The 20484-nt window shown below is 36.6% G+C and overlaps 1 protein-coding gene across 3 annotated transcripts; it reads left to right on the forward strand.

The window, feature by feature from the left end:
* Positions 1-772: 772 nt before the first annotated feature.
* Positions 773-20268, forward strand: LOC18449000 (proteasome inhibitor-like protein). 3 transcript variants are annotated; one of them, XM_006859048.4, is made up of 9 exons: positions 773-1000; positions 1156-1342; positions 1449-1598; positions 9073-9153; positions 18272-18346; positions 18484-18518; positions 18594-18657; positions 19594-19671; positions 19986-20268. In XM_006859048.4, the coding sequence occupies exons 1-9, from the start codon at positions 832-834 to the stop codon at positions 20044-20046; spliced, it is 900 nt and encodes a 299-aa protein (XP_006859110.1). In that variant the 5' UTR covers positions 773-831; the 3' UTR covers positions 20047-20268. The 3 variants fall into 3 exon arrangements, 2 of the variants coding, with proteins under 2 accessions (XP_006859110.1, XP_088711809.1); XR_016047467.1 differs by lacking the exon at positions 18484-18518; XM_088855683.1 differs by lacking the exon at positions 19594-19671.
* Positions 20269-20484: the final 216 nt, after the last annotated feature.

Raw genomic sequence — 20484 nt, forward strand, 5'->3', positions numbered from 1 at the left:
TTTCCTTTTGAGGTTAGCATTTCTTTTGACATAAAACTTTTTGATATAAGCTTGCTTGAAAATCTAATTTAATACAACGTCAAGAGAGAAAATAAAGCAATTGACACACCTTTTAAACCATTGTTATTTCATTCTAATGTAAAATCATATTTGTTGAGTCTTAAGATTAGATATGAAAATTGCATAAACCCTATTTTTTAGAGGTGTCACAAACCTAAGACCACATATGAAATAAAATATATTATGTATTAAATATTATTGAAATATAATTTGTATATTAAATATATTATTTAATATATAATAAAATATTATATAATATATCATGTTATAAATAGCTAATAATGATAGAGAAATCAACAAAAACGTTCGGAAGGTTTGGGTTCCTAAGTTCCGAGGAGCTTAAACTTTCTCATTTTTTTATTTTAAAAAAAAATACTTTTTCTCCTTGGGTTCCCTTGCTGTAACATTTCCCGTGTAGCTAAACGCACTACAGTATCAAGAACGTTATCTTCAAGTTTTATTTTCTGCAAAAAAAAAAAAAAGAAAAAAAAAGAAAACACAAAACGCGCCTTAAGATAAAAGATAAAAAACCAACATAGAATAATGGCTAAAAACACGGCCAAAATTCAGCGGACAATCGAAAAGGAAATGAGATCTCAATATTTACGTAGTGGTAATTGCCAAGTCATCATTTTGCGTGTAGCGTGGACAAGGGCTTTGATGTTCCAAAGATCTGCATCTAAAACCGACTTGCACTCGAGACCACGCTCACGCACACGCTCACGCTCTGCATAAGGAAAAACAAGAACATCAAAAAGTGGAAAAGAAGCCATGGCGTCAGAAGGTGCAGCGTTGGCGGTGATTAGGGCTTCGCGTCCTACTTTCCGAAACCCTAAAGACAAGGTCGCCTTTGCAGTTCATGCTTCATTTATTGCCGCTGGTTATTCTCTCATTGCTACTGGTAACCGGGTTTTCGCTGATGATCCTTCCTCATTTAACGGTGAGTTTTCACTAATTGTCCTGTAAAATTTCCCTTGTTTTGCATGTTATCAGATATACTTTTCGCTGTGTTTTTCTTTTCCTTTTTTACATTTGTAAGTTTATTAAGGTTCCTCTCTCTCTGTGCAATTTTCCATATTATTTGCAAAATTTTAGGGCAGGAAGAGGTTGGAATTGAAGGATGGAATGATTTGGAGGATTGTTATGGATATGTCTATTCAAAGCCTGAGAAGGGATCGAATAAATTGGTTTTGGTTAAGTGCTTAGCTATGGGAGACAAGCTGGTTGTTGATGCGCTTCGTATAGGAGATGAATCTAAAGAACCCTTAAACTTGGAAGTCAAGTAATTGTTCTTTCTTTTTCATTTTTTTTTAGTTATAACTAATTGATTATGTGCATGAACGATGGAGTAGTGAGTTAATCATGTTGAATGTTTATAATACTTGCAGTGTTAATGATTATGTGCGCGATGATGCAACATCTTCAAATTATGCCGAATTATACAAAGACTTTTCCAGGCTTGTAGACAAAATAAATTCTTCCATCTTGCTGAAAATTGAACCTCCAGTCAAGAAGGATACTACTTCCACTACTAGCAGGTACATAATCTGAGTTCCGATTATTTTTTTGAGTGCATATGTTGCCTGATTTCTATTATTTCCATGGTCTTTTCTCTTAAATTTTGTTGCTTATTTTCTATTTCCTTTCCCTTGAATTGAGTTTCCCTTTTGAACTTCCAAAAAGAAATTTAACCATGCCACATAATTCAATTGGACGTTTTCACGGACCCATAATTGAATGGTGTTGCTTTCGCATTTAATAGAAGTTAAAAACATCTATGGTTTATGTCAAACTCCAATGCAGACATCATGATATGTGTATCTTTAACTAAGAAGTGAAATTAATCGTTTGAATGGATATGTACTATTGCCGGAAAATGATAGCTGATGTATGCTTAACTTGTGCTGGTCTTCAGAGCTGCTTTTATAAAACTTGCTTCACAATCGCAGTGTATAAAAAAGCTAGAGGCAGTGCCTAGGTGGCAAGGTGTCTGACTGGCTGCCTAAACATCTGGTTGTTCAAAAACTCATAATTGCTCTCTCTGTCTCTCGTTCTCTCTCCGCAACCAAGAGGTGGCCTCTTGTTCTATTAAAGGTGGTTCGGCTACTAAATTTGCCTCTCATGGTGTAGTTTCAAACTGCATTTATAGATTAAGTTTAAGATATTGAAGGGTGTAACTAGATATCTCAGAATTCATATTTAATTTTGGAAGGAGATAAAAGCTACCAAATCAGTCTATTGAATTATGTTCCAATAATGTAGCGATCTTACTAATACCTGCTAATGTGGTGATTCAAACAAGACAATTCAAACATGGACGGTGCCACATAAGCCCCAAGGAGCCCACCTTTTATTAATTATTACAATCATTAAAATTTAAATTAATTCTATGTTTCACTTTGGATGCTAATTTTGTTAAATATGAGTGCGCTGGTTGTTTATGACCTCCAGTCTAGCTTCATGTTGCCAATGCTGCAAAATTCTTTTGTCTTTCCAAGCCTGAAAGGCTTATGCCCATTTTCCGAACTTGAATGTGTAATTAGGATCTTTTTCTTTTCTCCGTGATAAGGCAAGCAGCTAGAAAACTATAGTCTGTATATTGGGCCTTACTAATAACAAGAAATATCTATATTTTGCTTTTATGGCTAGGCAGTTGTTTGTGACACCTCCTAAACATTTGTCCTAGAGATTCTGCATATGTTAACTGACTTGCAAGGTTGAGCTCATTGTGCCTTTGAATTCATTCAACTTGTCTGGATCACCCAAAGTACAGCCTAGTGCATTGACATAGTTGATTGGTCTGCATTGCAACTTACCTGGACGGGGTCATTTGCGGTGATCAAGAAAGCTGATAGCCTAGTGTGGCTTCCCTCTTTGCAGGGTGGGTTGCCTTAGCATCTCCCCAACTTCGAGAATGCACATCATATTTACATTTATGAATCTTGCTTCCTGATTAGATAAGATTGGATCCATAGATGGTCCTAGAGAAAACACTTGATCTTATAAATGATGAAAGGTTTGAATAACCTGCATTTCTATGCATTTTTTCCAATTTCAAGGTTGACTGTTTCTGTTGCTCCCAATCATTCTTCTGCTTACCACTTTATCTATCCATAGTATTATTGGGCATTTTGTAGGGGCTTCATTTGTGACAGGATGATCAACAAGTTTGTTCATTTTGTGATGGAAAGGTGAACAAGGTGGTGCATCCTAGCAGCTTGTAGGATGTGTTGGCCCTAGTTATGGACTGAATTTTTTTTAACGACTATTGAACGTGCAATGTGGCCGCCTCACATATGTTCATAGAACACTAGCAGATTGCCCTGTTCCTTGGATACCCATGTTCTTCATGTGCCATGTTCGTGTCAAGTCTCAAAAACCTCCACTTTCTTGCATGTGACTTTGTAGTTGCATGTGAGTTTCTATTGACTTGTGTATGATCCTTGGTACCTTAAACTCTACTAAGTAGTTTAGTATTGCTGCAATTCTCGCTTAGGTAGGTATAGATGCTTTCCTTGTCCGGTTCTCTTTTAACTAGCTAATGTCTCTTTTGCTTCTTTGTTATTAGTGTTCATTGATGAAGATGACACATGCTTACTGGAGCCAATGGGTGCAACAAAATAGATGATACATGTTCTCTTTTTGTTTCTTCATGAACAATGAGTACTCGACATAGCTTCCATAATGAACCTCTACCATAACATGGTGACACAAGAAAAAAAAGGTGAAAAAGAAAGAAAAAACTCTAACCTAGCATGGTATGTTTTTCGATCTATGCTCTTGCAGATTGTTTGAGCCTGTAATTCTATTATGTGAAACCAGTTGAAGACAAATGCTTCCTTCTGCTAGTTCCATGCAAGATAACATTCTTATTCCCTGGTAAGTTGGCATGCCAGTTCCCATAGGCCATGAGGGAAAGGATCACTCTAATGGAATTTATATTTTGCACAAGGGTGAATTCCTCTGTATGGTCTACTCCATATGTTACAGTGACCCCTTTTGCCACAAATTGAGCCTTGTACCTCACTGAGAACCATCAGTTTGACCATCCAGATGTTACACGTACTTGCAACTGACCAGATTCTTACTTCTGGATGTTACAACGATATTTCAGGTTCTTGTTTATCCAAGCCATTGAGCATCTCATTTCTTCTTGCGTTCTATGCTGGATGTCACTGAGAAATGGAATAGCAAGAACTGTATAGATGATCCTTATGTCAATTCGCAAGTCATAATGAGAAACGAAGTGTTGAATTAGATGGTCTCTACAACTCTGCAAGAATTTTTCCCCCCCCTCCCAAGTTCATCACTAGTCAAATTGGACAAACAAATTAGGGAAAAGTTAAAAGGTCACTCTTGAGATACATAGCTTTCCTTATTTTTGGGATCAAATATCTTAGTTTCGGGATCAAAATATTTATAGCATTCCAGGTGGCAGGGTAATCAAGGAATACACAACTACTAGTCTTTTGCTCCAGTTTCTGCATTTGAATATCTATGGGTTAAACAAAGCGTGCACGGCTGCAAATACACAAATGCTTATGCTGGAGAAGTTAGTTTTGCGAAAATGGAAGTTGATCTTTCACGTGTAGACATGCCGTTAATGGTGGCAGCAAGCAGTAAGAATTGCTTGAAAAGCTATAGATCTTACGTGTGTTCATCGAGAGCAAGATAGATCAAGTGACTCCCAACAAGTGATGATTTTCTCCTTCTGCAAGTCCATAGGGTTGGATGAGTAGGGATGAGTAATCCCATACTCTTGCATCGCAAAAGGAGATTTTTGTTACAATACTTGCTATTCTTATCTAATTTGAAGTTTTTATTTGCACCTAAAATTGCGATGTAATCATTCCATGGTGATTCTAGGAAATTTCGTATTAAACTTCATGTGAATGATTATAGCATCTTGAAATAGTTACCCATGAAGGAAACGTAGTCCAATCCAATTATTAAAAAATGGAAGGAAAAGGTGCAGTTCCCTAGATATAAAGGAAAAGGTGCAGTTCCCTAGATATAAGAGTGAACTTATGAGAAAAGGCCATCACTATGGTGAATTTATGAGAAAGAATTTGTGAGGAAAGGGCATCACCAGGATTTTTAATATGGATAAATAGATGTATGATGTTGAAGCAATTGGCATATTTGACAATCTTGATTTTTGTTTTCCACATATTTACTGATATGCGTGGAGGAGGAATGAGCTTATGACAGAACTAGATGCATGCCACATTGTGAGTGCTTTAGGTACACATCCTTTTTTCTGTTCGTTGTTACCCTTGTTTCATAGGTCTTGAAAATCACAAGGCTAGAAAGAATGTGCAGTAAAATTTTAGTTTTCGGTGAAACTGTATGCAAATAAATTGATGGGGAGATTGTAATAGTTCAAGTCCACTACTTCTCGTTGAAAAAAAAAAAGGTTCCCGTACTTGTGACTTGAGATAATGATCCTTACAAAAGTTTTGACACTTCCTAGCTGGCAACAACTTGCGAAAGAAGAAAGCACACAATGATACTTGTCATGTGATCGATAGTTCCTGTAACAGGAATTTAAAAAGGAATGTGGTCATGAGATGTCTTGTGTTGTATAAAAATGTCTGTAGCCTTCAGAGTACAAAATTTCTTCAGGTTTGTCTCTGAATTGCAGCTCGGGATACGAAACTTTGAGAACCACTGCATGTCATTAAATTACCTATTTTATTCTTATGAAAACATTTTGAATATAATTTATAAATCCTGTGAATGTCTTTTCTATGATTGAGAGCTGGGTCATCATCTTTCTTTACTCGATGTAATTTCTACGTAATTCTTTAGACTAATGTAACTAAATGGCCTTCATTGTTCTTGTATTTGGAAGGTAGAGTAACCAGAATTACTATGGTGTTATGTGCTCAAGCATTACTTGCACAGAATGCTCTTTAGCTGTAACTTGTAAGAAATCTGAATTTTGGAATATTTCTGCAAGTCCTACAAGTTCTGTTTTAATGATATGTTAATTGGTAGGATTGGAGCTCTTGTCGTTATGTTGTGGCTCTGCCACCCTGATTACCATGCCAATTGCCATGATCCCTGGTCTTAAGAGTCTGACCAATATCTTTTATTTTGTTTGAATTTTGATCATATGAGGACAAAGTTTTATTACTCTAAATACTCACCAACAGCTATAAAACCCAATATCTTTTATTTTGTTTGAATTTGGTCATATGAGGACAAAGTTTTATTACTCTAAATACTCACCCACAGCTATAAAACTTTGGGGATAGATGAACTAGGAATATGCCTAACCTTTCTGGTATCAAGGTCTCAGGATTTTTGGCTCTTCATGACGAAGAGTATTGCCGAAAAAGAAGAGGAGAAAAGAAATTTGTGCCACAGTTTTAGAAAAGAATGTAGCGAACTGAACTTAAAAAGCACCAAAACTTGCTAAAATCCCTAAAACCCGCCATGCTATACTAGGGATTTTCGATGTGAGTGATGGTTGGGTTCTTGGGCAGACAATTATTTCTTGGAATTTCATTGATCTTGGATTTATTGTACATCTCCCTCCCTCCCTCCCTCCCTCCCTCATCAATGAGACGTTATATCTTAGAAGTTGTGTAACACAATACTCTATAGATGGACAAGTGCAGGAGCAATGGCTTTCATTTACCATCCTTCACCGTCTAATAGTGAATAATTACAACTGAATGGAGGTGCTATTATAGGAATGGGTAAAACTGACAAGTTGCATAAGATGAATAAGTCTACAACATGCTCGGGATCCATATGCATATGAAGGCGAATAAAATGAAGCATTGGATGAGTTGTTCGGATTTTATAAATAAATCATCCAGGGATTTCTTCGGGAAGGGGGGGGTGGGGGGGGGGGGGGGAATCCTCTTTTGGGTTTTTAAAATTTTCTATCAATAACTCCTAACTCTAATAAAGAGAAGAAATGTTGCCCCTTTTGTGAGGCAAGTCACTTATTTTGAGACAATCATGATTGATAGCAACAGGACAAAATATGGAATATGGAAGTATTTCCAAGTCAATTGAATATGTTGGCGTAGGATATGTCAGCTTCCAACTTGATGGTATGTGATGTTCCAATCTACATAATTGTCAATGTGCCTGCTGAAGAACCGAAATTTTTATTCCAACAGGAATATCAATACTCATCTGTCACTTGGGTTGCATATCAAGTGTAATAGTGCATAAACTTGATGGGAACTACATTCTAGCATCACTCATTATGTATATCACTGTCTTGAAGAATGGGAGTGAATATTAAAGGTTCACATGTATGCTTATGATACCCACTCAAAATAATTTAGCTTGGTAGATTTTGATGTTGCCATCATGCAAGTGAGAGCATCTTCTGGGACTGTATGATTTTATCTTGGTGGAACTCCAGAAAGGTGGCATTGTGTTTCTTGGATAACCAACTCTATCTCTTGTTCTGGATGGGGAGTAGTATGTACAGCAAGCCAACTAGAATCTACTTTGTGTAGCTGTTCCCGCATGCATTCAACTTGTGAGGTAACGGAGATCCTTTATTTGACATTGAGTTCTCATTCCCCTTATATACAGGCATGATTTTTATCCAGTTTCCCTTTTAGTCCCCTCGCTTTCCATCCTATCCCTAACTACCCTGATGTTAAATATGTTGTAAACTGTCCCCCATAGCAATTTTCTCCCCATACAAGTATCCATCCTCCACGCCATACTTCCAAGGGCATGTGGCCCACACCTTATTCTTTAATTAGCATCTAAACATCCTTACACTTGGAAATGCTTAGAGTGAAGTTACAAATGCATACTGAGTGGGTAAAACCTTGCATGCTTTCTAGCATCCAGTCAGAGCAGCTACATCTGCAGAGCATGTGATTCTTTAGAAATGTCTGCACACCTACTTTTTCTGAAGCCTTTTGTGAGGGATGTGACACATGACTTCAAGGAGGTCAACCATCCTAGTGTTGCTTTTGTCCAAGCACAACATAACTGAATTCTTTCAGTCTATGCATAGCTAACTTAAACTTTCCATTGCTCACTCTCTCTCTCACTCAAATGTTTGGGCCATTGCTTCATGTTCGTTGGATTGCAATTCTTTTCGTTTTCCTGCTTCCTGGTTCTATGCCTTAGTACTTAGGGCTTTGTCGTTTTCTTTTTTGCGTGCGTGCCTTTTAGGGACCGCTGACTAGAAACAGTTGAGCTTGAATCTATGTTTGCTTGTGACATTGTATCCTAGTGTCCTTGATGTTTTCAGGTGCATTGCTTACATGTTGTTTTGTTGTGTCTCAGCTGAGTTAAATAGGGAGTTTTATATAGAATTGGATAAAATAAAGAAGTAAATTAGATATTTGTGGCCCAATTCAAGTGCAATGTCAGGATGTATATTCACATGCATGCATAACAACACATAATTATGGTATCCATGGAGTTGAACTGCTTATTGTGCAAATAACCAATGCTGCTAGGCTATGGCTTTTATGGCATATATCGAGGAATTATTTTAGTGGAAGAATTGAGAACATATAGAAAATTAGAGATAGAAGTAAATTAGCTTCCCATTGTGGTTGTTAAGAATCAAAGTGTCTTGCAATATTGCTTATGGTTTGAAAGTAGCTTGACATGTTTATGATATAGGAACAATGTTCGAGCCCTATGATGAAGTCTCTGACTCCATTCTCACCAAAGGGTAGGGGCCCAAATCCCTATTGACTTGTCCTTTTTTTATTTATTTTTTTGAGAATGGCCTGGGGCCTTGGCGGTAGTATTGCCGAACCCCATGGTGAGGTCTCTGACTCCATTCTCACCAAAAGGTAGGGGCGCAAATCCTGACTGACTTACCACTTTTTATAAGTCCTAATCTACTTGAAAAAATGGGTAGGGGCCCGTCTTCCCCACTGAATTACCCAAAAACAAAGTTAAAACTATTCAGCTTCTTTGCATGTTTTGCGCTAATGTTTGTTAGACTAGCTGTCTAGTAGTACTTTCAATGCTATCACTCATTATGTTGTCGTATATCTTTGGCAGGTTAGAAATTGGTGAAGGGTCTGAAGGGGAGCAAACTCACCCCAGTGTAAGCATTCCACTACAGCATCAACCATACTCGGGGTATTTCCTCATAACGATTTTCTTATTTTCTATGTTAATTTTCTTTATAATCATTTTTGTTTAGGATGTATAAGATTTTAATAACATTTGTTATTATTATCTGGCTATAGCTATTGTGCTAAGTGTTCTAAAACTAGGAATAACTTTGGAACTAGGCGAGTTCCTGGAGCAAATCATCTCAGCGATTCCCAATTTGACTCGTTGAATTGTGCCCGAGTCCAAGAAAAAGGCCTCCTTAAAATCCCAACTGAATCTGGGATCATCATCATCATCAAAGCTTGTCCCAATAACTTGGGGTTGGCTCCAAATGAATCTGGAATATTTATGAAAAATTAAAAGAGAAAAAACATTAAAATTTATGAAAAAAAGTTAATCTCCATATGTACATAGGTATGTTTGGAATACACATAATCATCTAATGTAACATTTTATAAATCTATAGATTCTATTGCAAATTTAAGTAATTCCTATCAATCTGCAAGATTCCACTTCATGTTAAACGTAAACAGTAGGAATCCAACAGTCAAATATGCAATATATAATTAGTAGAGTCTCAGTCTCACAGTAACAAGGAGTTAGAGACAGTACAGAGAAACATGATGACATGAGGAAAGAGAGGCACTCTAATTGCAAACATCGATCTCCAATGAGAATGGGCTCTAGGTAGAGCTGGATAGGGTTGTTGGTGCCACTTTCCAGAGTTCCATTCTCACCAGGTTCACAAAAAAAAAAAAAAATTGGTCTTCAACAATATTTTTAGAACTTGAACAAATCGACTTCGACTTGCCTCAGTCACTTGGGCTCGATACCCTACCGATACCATAAACACCCCAAATTGGGATTATATTAATGTGCTACAATACGTTCCTACCCAGACCATAAACCCCCAAATTGGGATTATAGTAATGTGCTAAAATATGTTGTTAGCATATCAACTTGCTGTGCACTGTAGCAACTTAACATTTTTTTTTATTTTATTTGGGCTCGACAAGAGCAAAACTCCCTTGAGTTTGATAAAAATACAGGAATATAAAGGGGGATATAAAAATTCAGGAATATAAAGGAAAGTTTGCCAAGGTAAAAAAAGGCGTGTCACATAACATTTATTTGCATATCTATGCAATGGAGAGAATATTGCTTGTCTAAATTTTCAATTTACAGATTACAATTAGAAGGAAAGTTCGCCTCTTTCAACACTTCATTTTTGTGCATCCTCATCTTGCTCCAATCTTCCATTACATAGAACTTCACTCTTTCCATAATCTCAGGGTACCCGGCTTTGACCTGGTTCATAATAAGGTGCCTGATTAAAAAAGAAAGTTGGGTATGTTGTTCAATATATGCATGACCTTAGATACACTGCCGCAGCCCACAAGGCACATAAATCACAAATTGAGATATAATTACATAGCTAAACCAGAAATTTTGTCTCCATGATAAATGAGGCCCTAGACCAAAGCATGCACATGCTTGACAAAATGCCATGGCATCAGCCTTTTGCAGAGGAATTCCCACTAATATAACACTGTAATGCTTTAAGCCTATGCCTATATGAGTTATGACTTCTGAGATTTTGAAGACACTCCTTGCTCTAGCTATGAGGGACTGCAAGTGTTCCAGAAAATGCTGGCGGCGCCTAGGCAGCGAAGGAGGTCCAGGCTACCCATCCCCGAGCTGGACGCCCAGATTTCTGGGTGGTGTCCTGTTTTAGGTCCAATTGTGTATGAAAGCTGCATATGCAGGCATTTTTTTATACATTTTTTAGGTTCAATCAATCCAAGTTAAACCAAAGCGTATGACAATTAGGCAATTAGTCAATGAACTTCATAGCCCATACTATCCTAGTCCATAGATAGGAGGGGAAAAAAAAAGGAAAGACATATAGACTTGAATAATATACTAAAAATTTGTGAAGGGTCTTTCCATATAGTTATTCACAAATAAATCAACCTATGTCCAAACAAGGCTTACGAGCTCATCTTCAGTTGAGCTTTTGAGTCCTAGCTCACGTTCACCATATTGGATATGATTGGTTGATAATCCACTATTTGTCTCATCAAATGGGATTGCAACATCAAAGAATCACTTTAGCCTTCTGAAGTTTCTTCTTAATTGTCTTCCTAATGTGGACTTTAGAGTCTTCTGGCCCATAGTTACCAGGATCTTCTAAGCAGTGTGTCACTCCTGCTTCGAACTCTTGATCTCGCGCATCGAGACATGGGATCTCGATTCCGGGCTTTTCCTTCATTTAGGGATCCTAACTGTGGAATCGAGGAACTAGATCCTAGGTGGGATCCAGATTCATATGCCCAAAATCATTGTTCCATGATTAACTGGAACCACAATTCCGCCAACTTGGAATCAAGTATCTTCTACTCTAGGAGCGAGTTTCACGAACGATTTTTTTAGGTTCATATAAAACGAATAGTGGATCTTCAATTTTTTATTACTACAATCTTTCTAAAGGCCCTAATTTCCTATATATTTCATAGTCTACAATTTTATGCACCTTGTGAATTGTGACTAGTTTCAACAAACGGAACAAGAGAGGGTAGGGAGGGAGAAGGAAAAAGATGGAAGGAGAGAAGAAATAGTTTGAGTTGTGGTACTAATTGAGGAATGAGGTCACAATGAAATATGCTTAAGCTTGACATCCTTGGTGCTTGTTCATAGGGTCTCGTCCACCTCTTGAAGGACTTTATTGCTTGAGTGTCGGTGACCCAAATTGTGCCACTTATGGGGTTGCTTTATGGGTGATGGAATAACTATATGCTTGGAAATGTGAGGTCCCTCTCGTCTATATGTCCTTGAGCTCCTAATAATCTTTGACGGATGAGAGCTATTGAGAATTATATTTTATATGCCAATTTCGTTCTCTTTTTTCAAAGGACAGCTTATCTATCACATCAGTTCTTTTTGAAAATAATCTATTGCAGCATTCTTAAATGATTAATTGATAGTCGAAGGGGAATCATACAATCCAAGTGATTGGTGCCAAAAATGATGTTGTGTGCGTACAATATAGGTAGGTGTGCAATTATTGTAATTGACCCACATGATTAGTTTTTTGGAGTGCAACTTGCTTAATTAATTATTCAATGGGATTTGCTTTTGATCTACAATACCGTGGATAAGTGTTTTTTGGGAGCCTTGATCCTAAGCTTTTTGGACTGTGATCCTGTTTAGTTTAGCATATTGTCTTGGGAAGTTATGGAACACACTCTTTAAATGTTAGGGATCTTGATCCCATTACCTCATGATATACGTAACTCATTCCCTCAATTACAGATCTTCGAGCCTCCTTCGCTTCTGCTTTTCCGCTTTCAATCTCGGAGCTGTCAATGCTCTCCTTCCTTGTATGTTTTGGTCTACTTTGGGCCTATACGAAAAGGGGTCAAGTCGACCGTGGATATGCTTGGTAGGCAGGGTCAAATGCGAAAGCCACATACTACGTTGCATAGCCTAGGGCTGGGAAGAGTGAAAACTGGTGGGTCTTTTCTTCTATAGCACGTCTTCTAGACTGATCCTTCTTGCACCCTCAAGTTGGGGTTAATCTTCTTCTTTTTCCTCATAAGAAAGTGCATTGTATACTCTTTGTATCTCTTTGACCACAAGCGTGGCAATGAACTCGGACCTGACGACCGTACTCGACCAGGGTTCAGGTATGGGTTAAGAAATTGGACTTGACAAGTCAGGTCCAGGTCCAAATATTGGATCCGAACACTATTCGGGTCTGGGTCCATGCGTGCCCGACCAAAGTAATTGAGAGTGCCAAGGGGCTATATATCAGAAAGAAAATTATGAAGGTCTAAATGCGTGATTCATATAATAAAATGCGCTACATAAAAAGGAGATAAAAAACTTCCAAAAAGAGAAGAACACCATTACTTTTGATTTTCATTGATATATCCTAATTGAAACATCTGATAGAACTTTTTCTTATTGTGGAACCCGCAGGTTCTTTTCTGAATCTCAATGCTTTGAAGCAGTTGCCCTTGCTTTGCAGACCTGAACGTGTACAGATGGTTGGATTTTAAAAGATCAATTAAGAAATAGATAGGATGAATATTCTACAAAACTATGAAATTGTGACGTTTCTTTATGTGTTATTTAAACCATCCCATATATATGCATTATGAAGGATTTCTGGCCTTTTATGAAGTATTCCAATTTGAAAGTTGGGTGAAACTGAATGAAAAGGAGTCTCGTAAGTCAGGAATGCATCTGTTATAATAACCATATTTGCCTATCTTTGATCAAGCATTAAGCCCACAATTCGTCCTTGAAATTTATGCTTATTTTCAACTTTTTATAATAAACCCTGAGACATCAATCCTCTTCTTAGCAATAAAAAACAAATACAATAAAAAAATTTGCTTGACCATATCCTGAAACTATTGGTAATACTATTATTATCAATTTTTTATAATGGATTGGTAATATTTTTGATACTAGACGTTTGGAAGTGCATGGGGGAGATTGGCGTTGAATGACTGACCAAGCTGTGTTGGGAACAAAGAAAATGCCAGACGAATGGAGCAAAGGTACTGTAGTACCTATTTACCAAAACAAAAGAAAAATGTATAATTATGCAAACTATTGAGGGATCAAACTTATAAGCCACACTATGAAGCTCTAGGAGAGATTAATTATGACATGAAACGAGTGCATCGGAAAACCATTTCGGTTTTATGCCTGGGAGGTCAACAACCAAGGCTATTTTCTTACTTAGGCTATTGATTGAGAAGTTTAGGGTGAAGGGAAAAGACCTATGCATGGTCTTTATTGTTCTAGAGAAAGCTTATGATAGAGTACCTCAAGATTGGTGGGTGTTGGAAAAGAAAAGACTCTCCAGACACTACATCGACTTGGTGATAGATATGTACGATGGAACACTAACTAGTGTATGAACAACTAGTGGAGAGATGAGTAAGTTTTGAGTGACAATAGGCCTATGTCAGGGGTAGCCCATACCTGTTTGTCTTAGTTATGGCCAACTTAACTAGGCACCTACAAGATGAGGTACTGTGGTGCATATTCGCAAATGACATAGTTTTGATCGATGACGAAACGGTGTCAACACAAAGAACATTGGAGGGATGCTCTAGAATATAAAAGTTTTAAAATCAAATAAAGACTAATTCTCACTATTTCGGAATCGCGATTAAAAAAATTAGGAATCGTGTTTCCTATTTGCAAAAATCGATGTCCCTTCATGTTGGAATCGCATTTCATACCTATATGGAATCTCACATGACCCCACTTGTTTCGGTAGTTGCTGGAATCGTGATTCGATTAGATTGGAATCGTGATTCTTAAAAATATTGAATCGTGATTCCTAAAATTCTAGAATCGTTGTCCCCATCAACTTGGACTCAACATTCTCACCATTCTGGAATAGTGATTCTCCCCATATTGGAATCAAGATTCTCCCCTTATTAGAATTGCGAACCAATTCCCTCCGGTATATGAGAGAAGTATTTAGAAAATATATAAATTTACCCATTACTGCAAGATCAAATTTTGGTCTGTATATACTCAGTCCAAGACTCCAAGTACTAATGTCAACCTTTGTGATAACTTTGTGGACGATCCCATACAATGGACTCGGTCTACGACATACAAGGAGTGAGAAGAAGGGTGAGCTCCCTTTATCTCCTTTCCTTGAATTATAAAATAAGTATTTGACATAGTAATTCTTCTTTGTTAAATGTAGTTTTGAGTCTTTTGACTTTTGACAATTGAGTTATTCAATCTTTAGTTAATTTCTCTGATATTAAATGATTAATTTAATTTCTCTGATATTAAATTATCTTCTTATTCTACTTAAAGAAAAGCATTTTTATCCTCTTATTCAACTTGAAGAAATGACGGTGCCGATCATATATTAAACATTATTACATTAGTAGTTTAATACTCACACCATTTACCAAACATTATTAAATTTGAAGTAACATATTTTTTTAGTATTATTTATTCTTGGTAAGAGTTATTAGAAAGTAACATGGAATGAAGGATGGAAATTAGTAAATAAGAAAATAAAAAAATTTAACATATTATCCATATTTTAAATTTTGATTTTATTGGCGTGTGCAACAACTTCAAATTCTCTCACGTTCTTATATATTGTCGCGCTCACTCATAATTGAGCACACATCGGAGGGTTTCTGCTCTCCTTATGCTCACATTACTTTCATGTTATATATTATTTAGTTGAACACTTGAAGTTCCTATGCTCATATTACTTTCATGTTCTATTATTTAGTTGAAGACTTGAAGTTCCTATTCTTGCATTACTTTCATGTTATATTATTTAGTTCAAGAATTGAAGTTCCTATTCTCACATTACTTTCATGTTATATTATTTAGTTGAACACTTGACGTTCTGATTCTCACATTACTTTCATGTTATATTATTTAGTTGAACACTTGAAGTTTCTATTCTCACATTACTTTCTATTTAGTTGAAGACTTGAAGTTCTTATTCTTGCATTACTTTCATGTTATATTATTTAGTTCAAGAATTGAAGTTCCTATTCTCACATTACTGTCATGTTATATTATTGAGTTCAAGACTTGAAGTAAAGATTGAACGCATTTAACATGGGAAACAAGATGCAACTTTTAGAAATACTAAAACTATTGAAGTTTAGTTTGAAGACATTTAATGAGGGAGACAAAATGTAACCCATTACAAATAAAAAAAAACTTGTAGTGTTAAGTAAAATTTGACAAAATTTAATTTTGAGAAAAAATATTATTATTTTTATTTGCTCGACTGTGTTCGCATGTTCCTATTGAATAGTCATGTGCATGGGGTAAGAGTGAATTTATGTTAGAGGATTGTTGTGTAGCAAGGAATCACGATGCTTGCGATATAGAAACTTGATTCCAAACAACATGGATTTGCAATTCCAAAAAATTTGGAATCAACGTTTCTCACAGTTAGAATTGCATTCTTGTGTATCTAAGAATCATAAAGTCCTCGACATGGAATCTTGATTCCGACAATCCAGAAATCGAGATTCCTAAACTAGGTGGAATTGTGTTCCGCAAAAAATGGAAACATGATTCCTTTCTTTTAGAATTGACTTTCGCATGTGGAAACGCCGAATCGAGATTCCAAAACTGAATTGCTACCCTCATAAGCGATTCGGGTAACTATAGTATGACCCTTAATAAAGCAGAATGGCGGATCAGGATTCGTGTAGCCGATCCCAATTAATTGGGAAAAGGCTTTGACGGTGATGATGATGATTTGTAATATTATTGACGATACTATTTTAATACACTAGAAAGCTTATGATAAAGTACCCCGAGATTTGATTTGGTGGCTGTTGAAAAAAAAGGAGTCTCTAGACACTACATTGACTTGGTGAGAGATATGTACAACACAGCGCTAGCTAGTATACGAACAACTAGTGGAGATACGAGTGAGTTTTCACTGATAATAAGTCTACATCAGGCGTCAGCATTGAGCCCATACCTCTTGTCTTAGTTGTGGATGGCGTAACTGAGCACCTACAAGATGAGGTATTGTCGTGTATATTGTTCGCGGATGATATAATTTTGATCTATGCGACCCGAAATGGCATCAATACAAAGTTAGAACTTTAGAGAGATTATCTAGAATCTAAATATTTTAAAATTAGCTGAACTAAGAAAGAGTATATGGAATGCAAGTTTAGTAATAATAGGAGGAAATACAAGGAAATAGTTAAGATTGACGGCTAAGAAAATACTTTCGATATCTTGGGTCGATAATCTAGGAAGATGGAGAGATTGAGGAAGATGTTGCACATATAATTAAAGTTGGGTGGGCGAAGTGGATATGTGCTACTGGAGTTTTATGTATGCATACCAATGAAGCTAAAGGACAAGTTCTATAGAACAACTGTGAGACTAACTTTGCTTTATGGAGCGGGTTATTCGGCGGTCAAGAAACAACATACCCAGAGAATGAATATAGCTGAGATGAAGATGTTGAGATGGATGAGTGGCAAGACAAGAAGTGATAGAATTTGAAATGAATACATTTGAGAGAATTTAGGTGTGGCACCAAAAGGCGATAAGATGAGAGAGAGTAGACTTAGGTGGGCTGGCCATGTGCTACACAGACCAGGTATGACACCTACTAGGAGGTGTGAGTTAGTTTAAGTGGAAGGCTAAAAAAGGCAAGGGGTAGGCCCAAAAGGACATGGTTGGAAGTAGTAAGAAAAAATATGGGGACTTATGGCTTCACTGAGGGTATGGCCTTTGACAAAGCTAAATGGTGGATCAGGATTCGTGTAGCCGACCCCAATTAGTTGGGAAAGGCTTTGATGGTGGCACTTTCAATATATTGGGGAAGATTTTATTTTGGGAATTCTATTTGTGGTTGTTGAACTGTTCAGCCCCTTTAATGATGATGATGACGATGACACACTCAATATATTGGGGAAAATTTTCTTTTGGGAATTCTATTTATGGTTGTTGAACTGTTCAGCTTTTAATGTTTTCAGTGATTTCTCTACAATGAAATTCAACTTATTGCTCAATTAACGAGAATTGTGAAGACTACTGAGCTAGATCTTGGAATCCAGCAAGTACGAAGGCAATTTTTTTTATTTAAAACAAGAAGTGGACAACCTTGATAGTCTAAATTTTTAATAGTAAAATAGCTCTTATATTCAGTGGAAAGCCCAATGTAATGTTTTTCAATCTGTCTCTTTTGCTTTTTGTATCCCCATTGACATTGTTATTCGGTACTTTCTTTTTCATTTAAAAAAGAGTGTATTCATCACTGGTGTATTCATCACTGGCAAGAAAGTTCTATGAAGATTGTGCAAAGATTAGAATTGAGTTTACAAATTTGCAAAAACTGTTACTCTTCTTGAATGTAGGTCCGAATCTTATTCCTTAGTGGACCTCATTTTCTCCTATTGTAAATATGCTCATCTTAGAATTGAGTTTGCAAATTTGCAAAAACTGTTACTCTTCTTGAATGTAGGTCCAAAACGTATTCCTTAGTGGACCTCATTTTCTCCTCTTGTAAATATGCTCTGTCCAGATTTCAGATTATATAATGGCATTTCCTTATCTGTTTTCTGACTATAGTTTTGTTTGAAATGACTTACAGCCTTCGAGTCCCTCCAGTGTTTCCAGTGGGAATCAGTGATCTTTTACCAGGTCCTGGTGCTGGCATGTATCCCAGGTTTATGCACATCTCTAGTTTTGTTTTCCTTTGATAGTCATCTTTGATCTTTTTGTTTTTTTTGTTTTTTGGTTGGCCTCATACCACTTTTTCCTTCTTGTTTAAAGTATCTCATCCCCTTATGGGCTTCTGATCAGGGGTGACTTTGGCATTGGTGGTGATATGCTTTTAGGTCAGTGACCTTTTATTTGAGTCCTTTCTAATATAACCTTTGATTTTACCAACCTTTTTTTCTCGAGTATTACAGGACCGAATGATCCACATTGGGGGTCTCTTGGTGGAGGACAACCTGTGTTTCCTGGTGGAATTCCGTGAGTCATTCTCTTCTCGTGTTTTATTCTTTTTTAAGACCTTACTTTGTATTCCTATAAGTTGATCATTGACCCATGTGTTATTTGGCCAAGATCTTGCACACTGGCTTCCTTTTTCCTTGAGCCATGTTTAGCTTAAGATAGAATAGTTGCCAAAACTTGAGGGTTTCATGAGGACTTCAAATATGCATCACAAAAAGGAAAAAATTATATATAAAGTGTTAACCTTATACTATTGAAGAGAGGTGCACCTCAAAAGTCCTCTAGAATAGTGTTCTGACATTGGAAAACCCTCCAATTTATATCTCAACCTCCAGATGATACAAGGAAAAATGAATTTTAAGTCTTAAAAATACTGATCTTGTAATAATTTATCTGGGCCATCTAATCTATTTTCAACATTTTAAAATGTTTATAGATCTGTTCAATTTATTTTTGGAATTTTAAGTTTCATAACTAGAGATGAAAATAGATTTTTAAGCTATCATAAGGTTTCTGACATTGGAACTATATCTCGAGGCACAATCTAGATGTGCGCCTTACTTCTAAGAACGGCATGTTATATAAATCTCACCCTTTAAAAATCATGCATTATTTTTGGAAAAAAGATGAAATGGTGCTGAATGGATTGATACATGAGGGAGAGCTCAGTTGCCTCTTGACAAAAGGGAAAGTCTCTCTCTCTCTCTGCCCAATTTATAAAAGGCCTTCAGTTTGTTCCTCTCAATCTTGTTTGTGTTTTTGAAAGCCAGTGCTTCAATTAACATCTTTCAAATCTGTGTTGCCTGCCTTTAGTTTTGTTCCTTTGAGTTGTTTTGAGGGCTTTGTTTTTTTTCTTCAAAATCAGTGATAACTGATGTGGTTTAGCCTCTCATAATATAAACTAAAACAACAATATCTTGTGACATTCTGATTTTATGATGCTCGGTGAATCAGGGGAGTACCTCCAGGTGCACGGTTTGAGCCTTATGGCCCTCCAGGTGTTCCTGGTTTTGAGCCCGGCTGTTTTGTAAGGTGGGTACTTGAGTGTGTTACGTTCCAAACTTCCTACTTTTATAGTTATTAAAAAAAAAGAATACTGCTTTAATCATAGATTCATTATGTTCCTGAAGTATATAATTAATTTTGCCGAAACACTATCATTTTATAGAGGTAATGTTTGTTGGACGAATGCCTAAAGAAACTCTTAAAAAGCTCCTTGTATATGAGTAGACCTCTGAGGAAACTCCTGCTGCTCTCTACCTATGCTATACGCACACTTCAATTTTTTTTTTTGCTCAATGAAAAATGCTATATTGCATCGGATATCCTCAACAAAGATTTTGCAGGAATCCAAGGCGGCCACCTGGGAATGGACATCCAGACCTTGAGCACTTCTCTCCATTTTGAAGTTTTAGCAAAGGCCTTTTTGTTTTTTTCTATAGCTAGCCTTCTCTCCATGACCCCCTGCCATCCTCTGAAGTCTGCACCTCTCTCTCGGTTGTTTTTTTTAAGGCTTTTTTTTTGTTTTGTTTGGGTGTTGATAATGTAATATGAGCACCTTACAGTGAGCTACATCTGAATCATTGGGATTTTACGAGGAGAAGCACTTTTATATTCTCATTTGTGAAAGTCATTCTCTTAGCTATTTGTGGAGATCACTAGTGTCTCCCCTTCTCTCAAGTTTCATGGGATTTTTGGGTTTGGTTTTGAATGATCTCTAAACTGTTTTATTTATGGTGTGGGAATTCGAACCCTAGGAGTATTATTGTGGATAAGAAATTTAGTTTAAAACATTTAGCTTACCTAGAAGTCTATTGCTAGAAGTCTATTGTGCATAAAAAATTT

Source organism: Amborella trichopoda, chromosome 13 (assembly GCF_054954075.1).
Source record: "Amborella trichopoda isolate Santa Cruz 75 chromosome 13, AtrichopodaSantaCruz75HAP2 v2.0, whole genome shotgun sequence".
Lineage (NCBI taxonomy): Eukaryota > Viridiplantae > Streptophyta > Magnoliopsida > Amborellales > Amborellaceae > Amborella > Amborella trichopoda.

What these genes read in the sequence shown, in the direction of transcription:
- LOC18449000 (XM_006859048.4), top strand. Translation starts at nt 832, where the DNA reads ATGGCGTCAGAAGGTGCAGCGTTGGCGGTGATTAGGGCTTCGCGTCCT. An exon ending in ACTACTTCCACTACTAGCAG is followed by an intron (nt 1,599 to 9,072) that starts GTACATAATCTG and finishes TATCTTTGGCAG; the next exon opens with GTTAGAAATTGGTGAAGGGT. An exon ending in CAGCATCAACCATACTCGGG is followed by an intron (nt 9,154 to 18,271) that starts GTATTTCCTCAT and finishes AATGACTTACAG; the next exon opens with CCTTCGAGTCCCTCCAGTGT.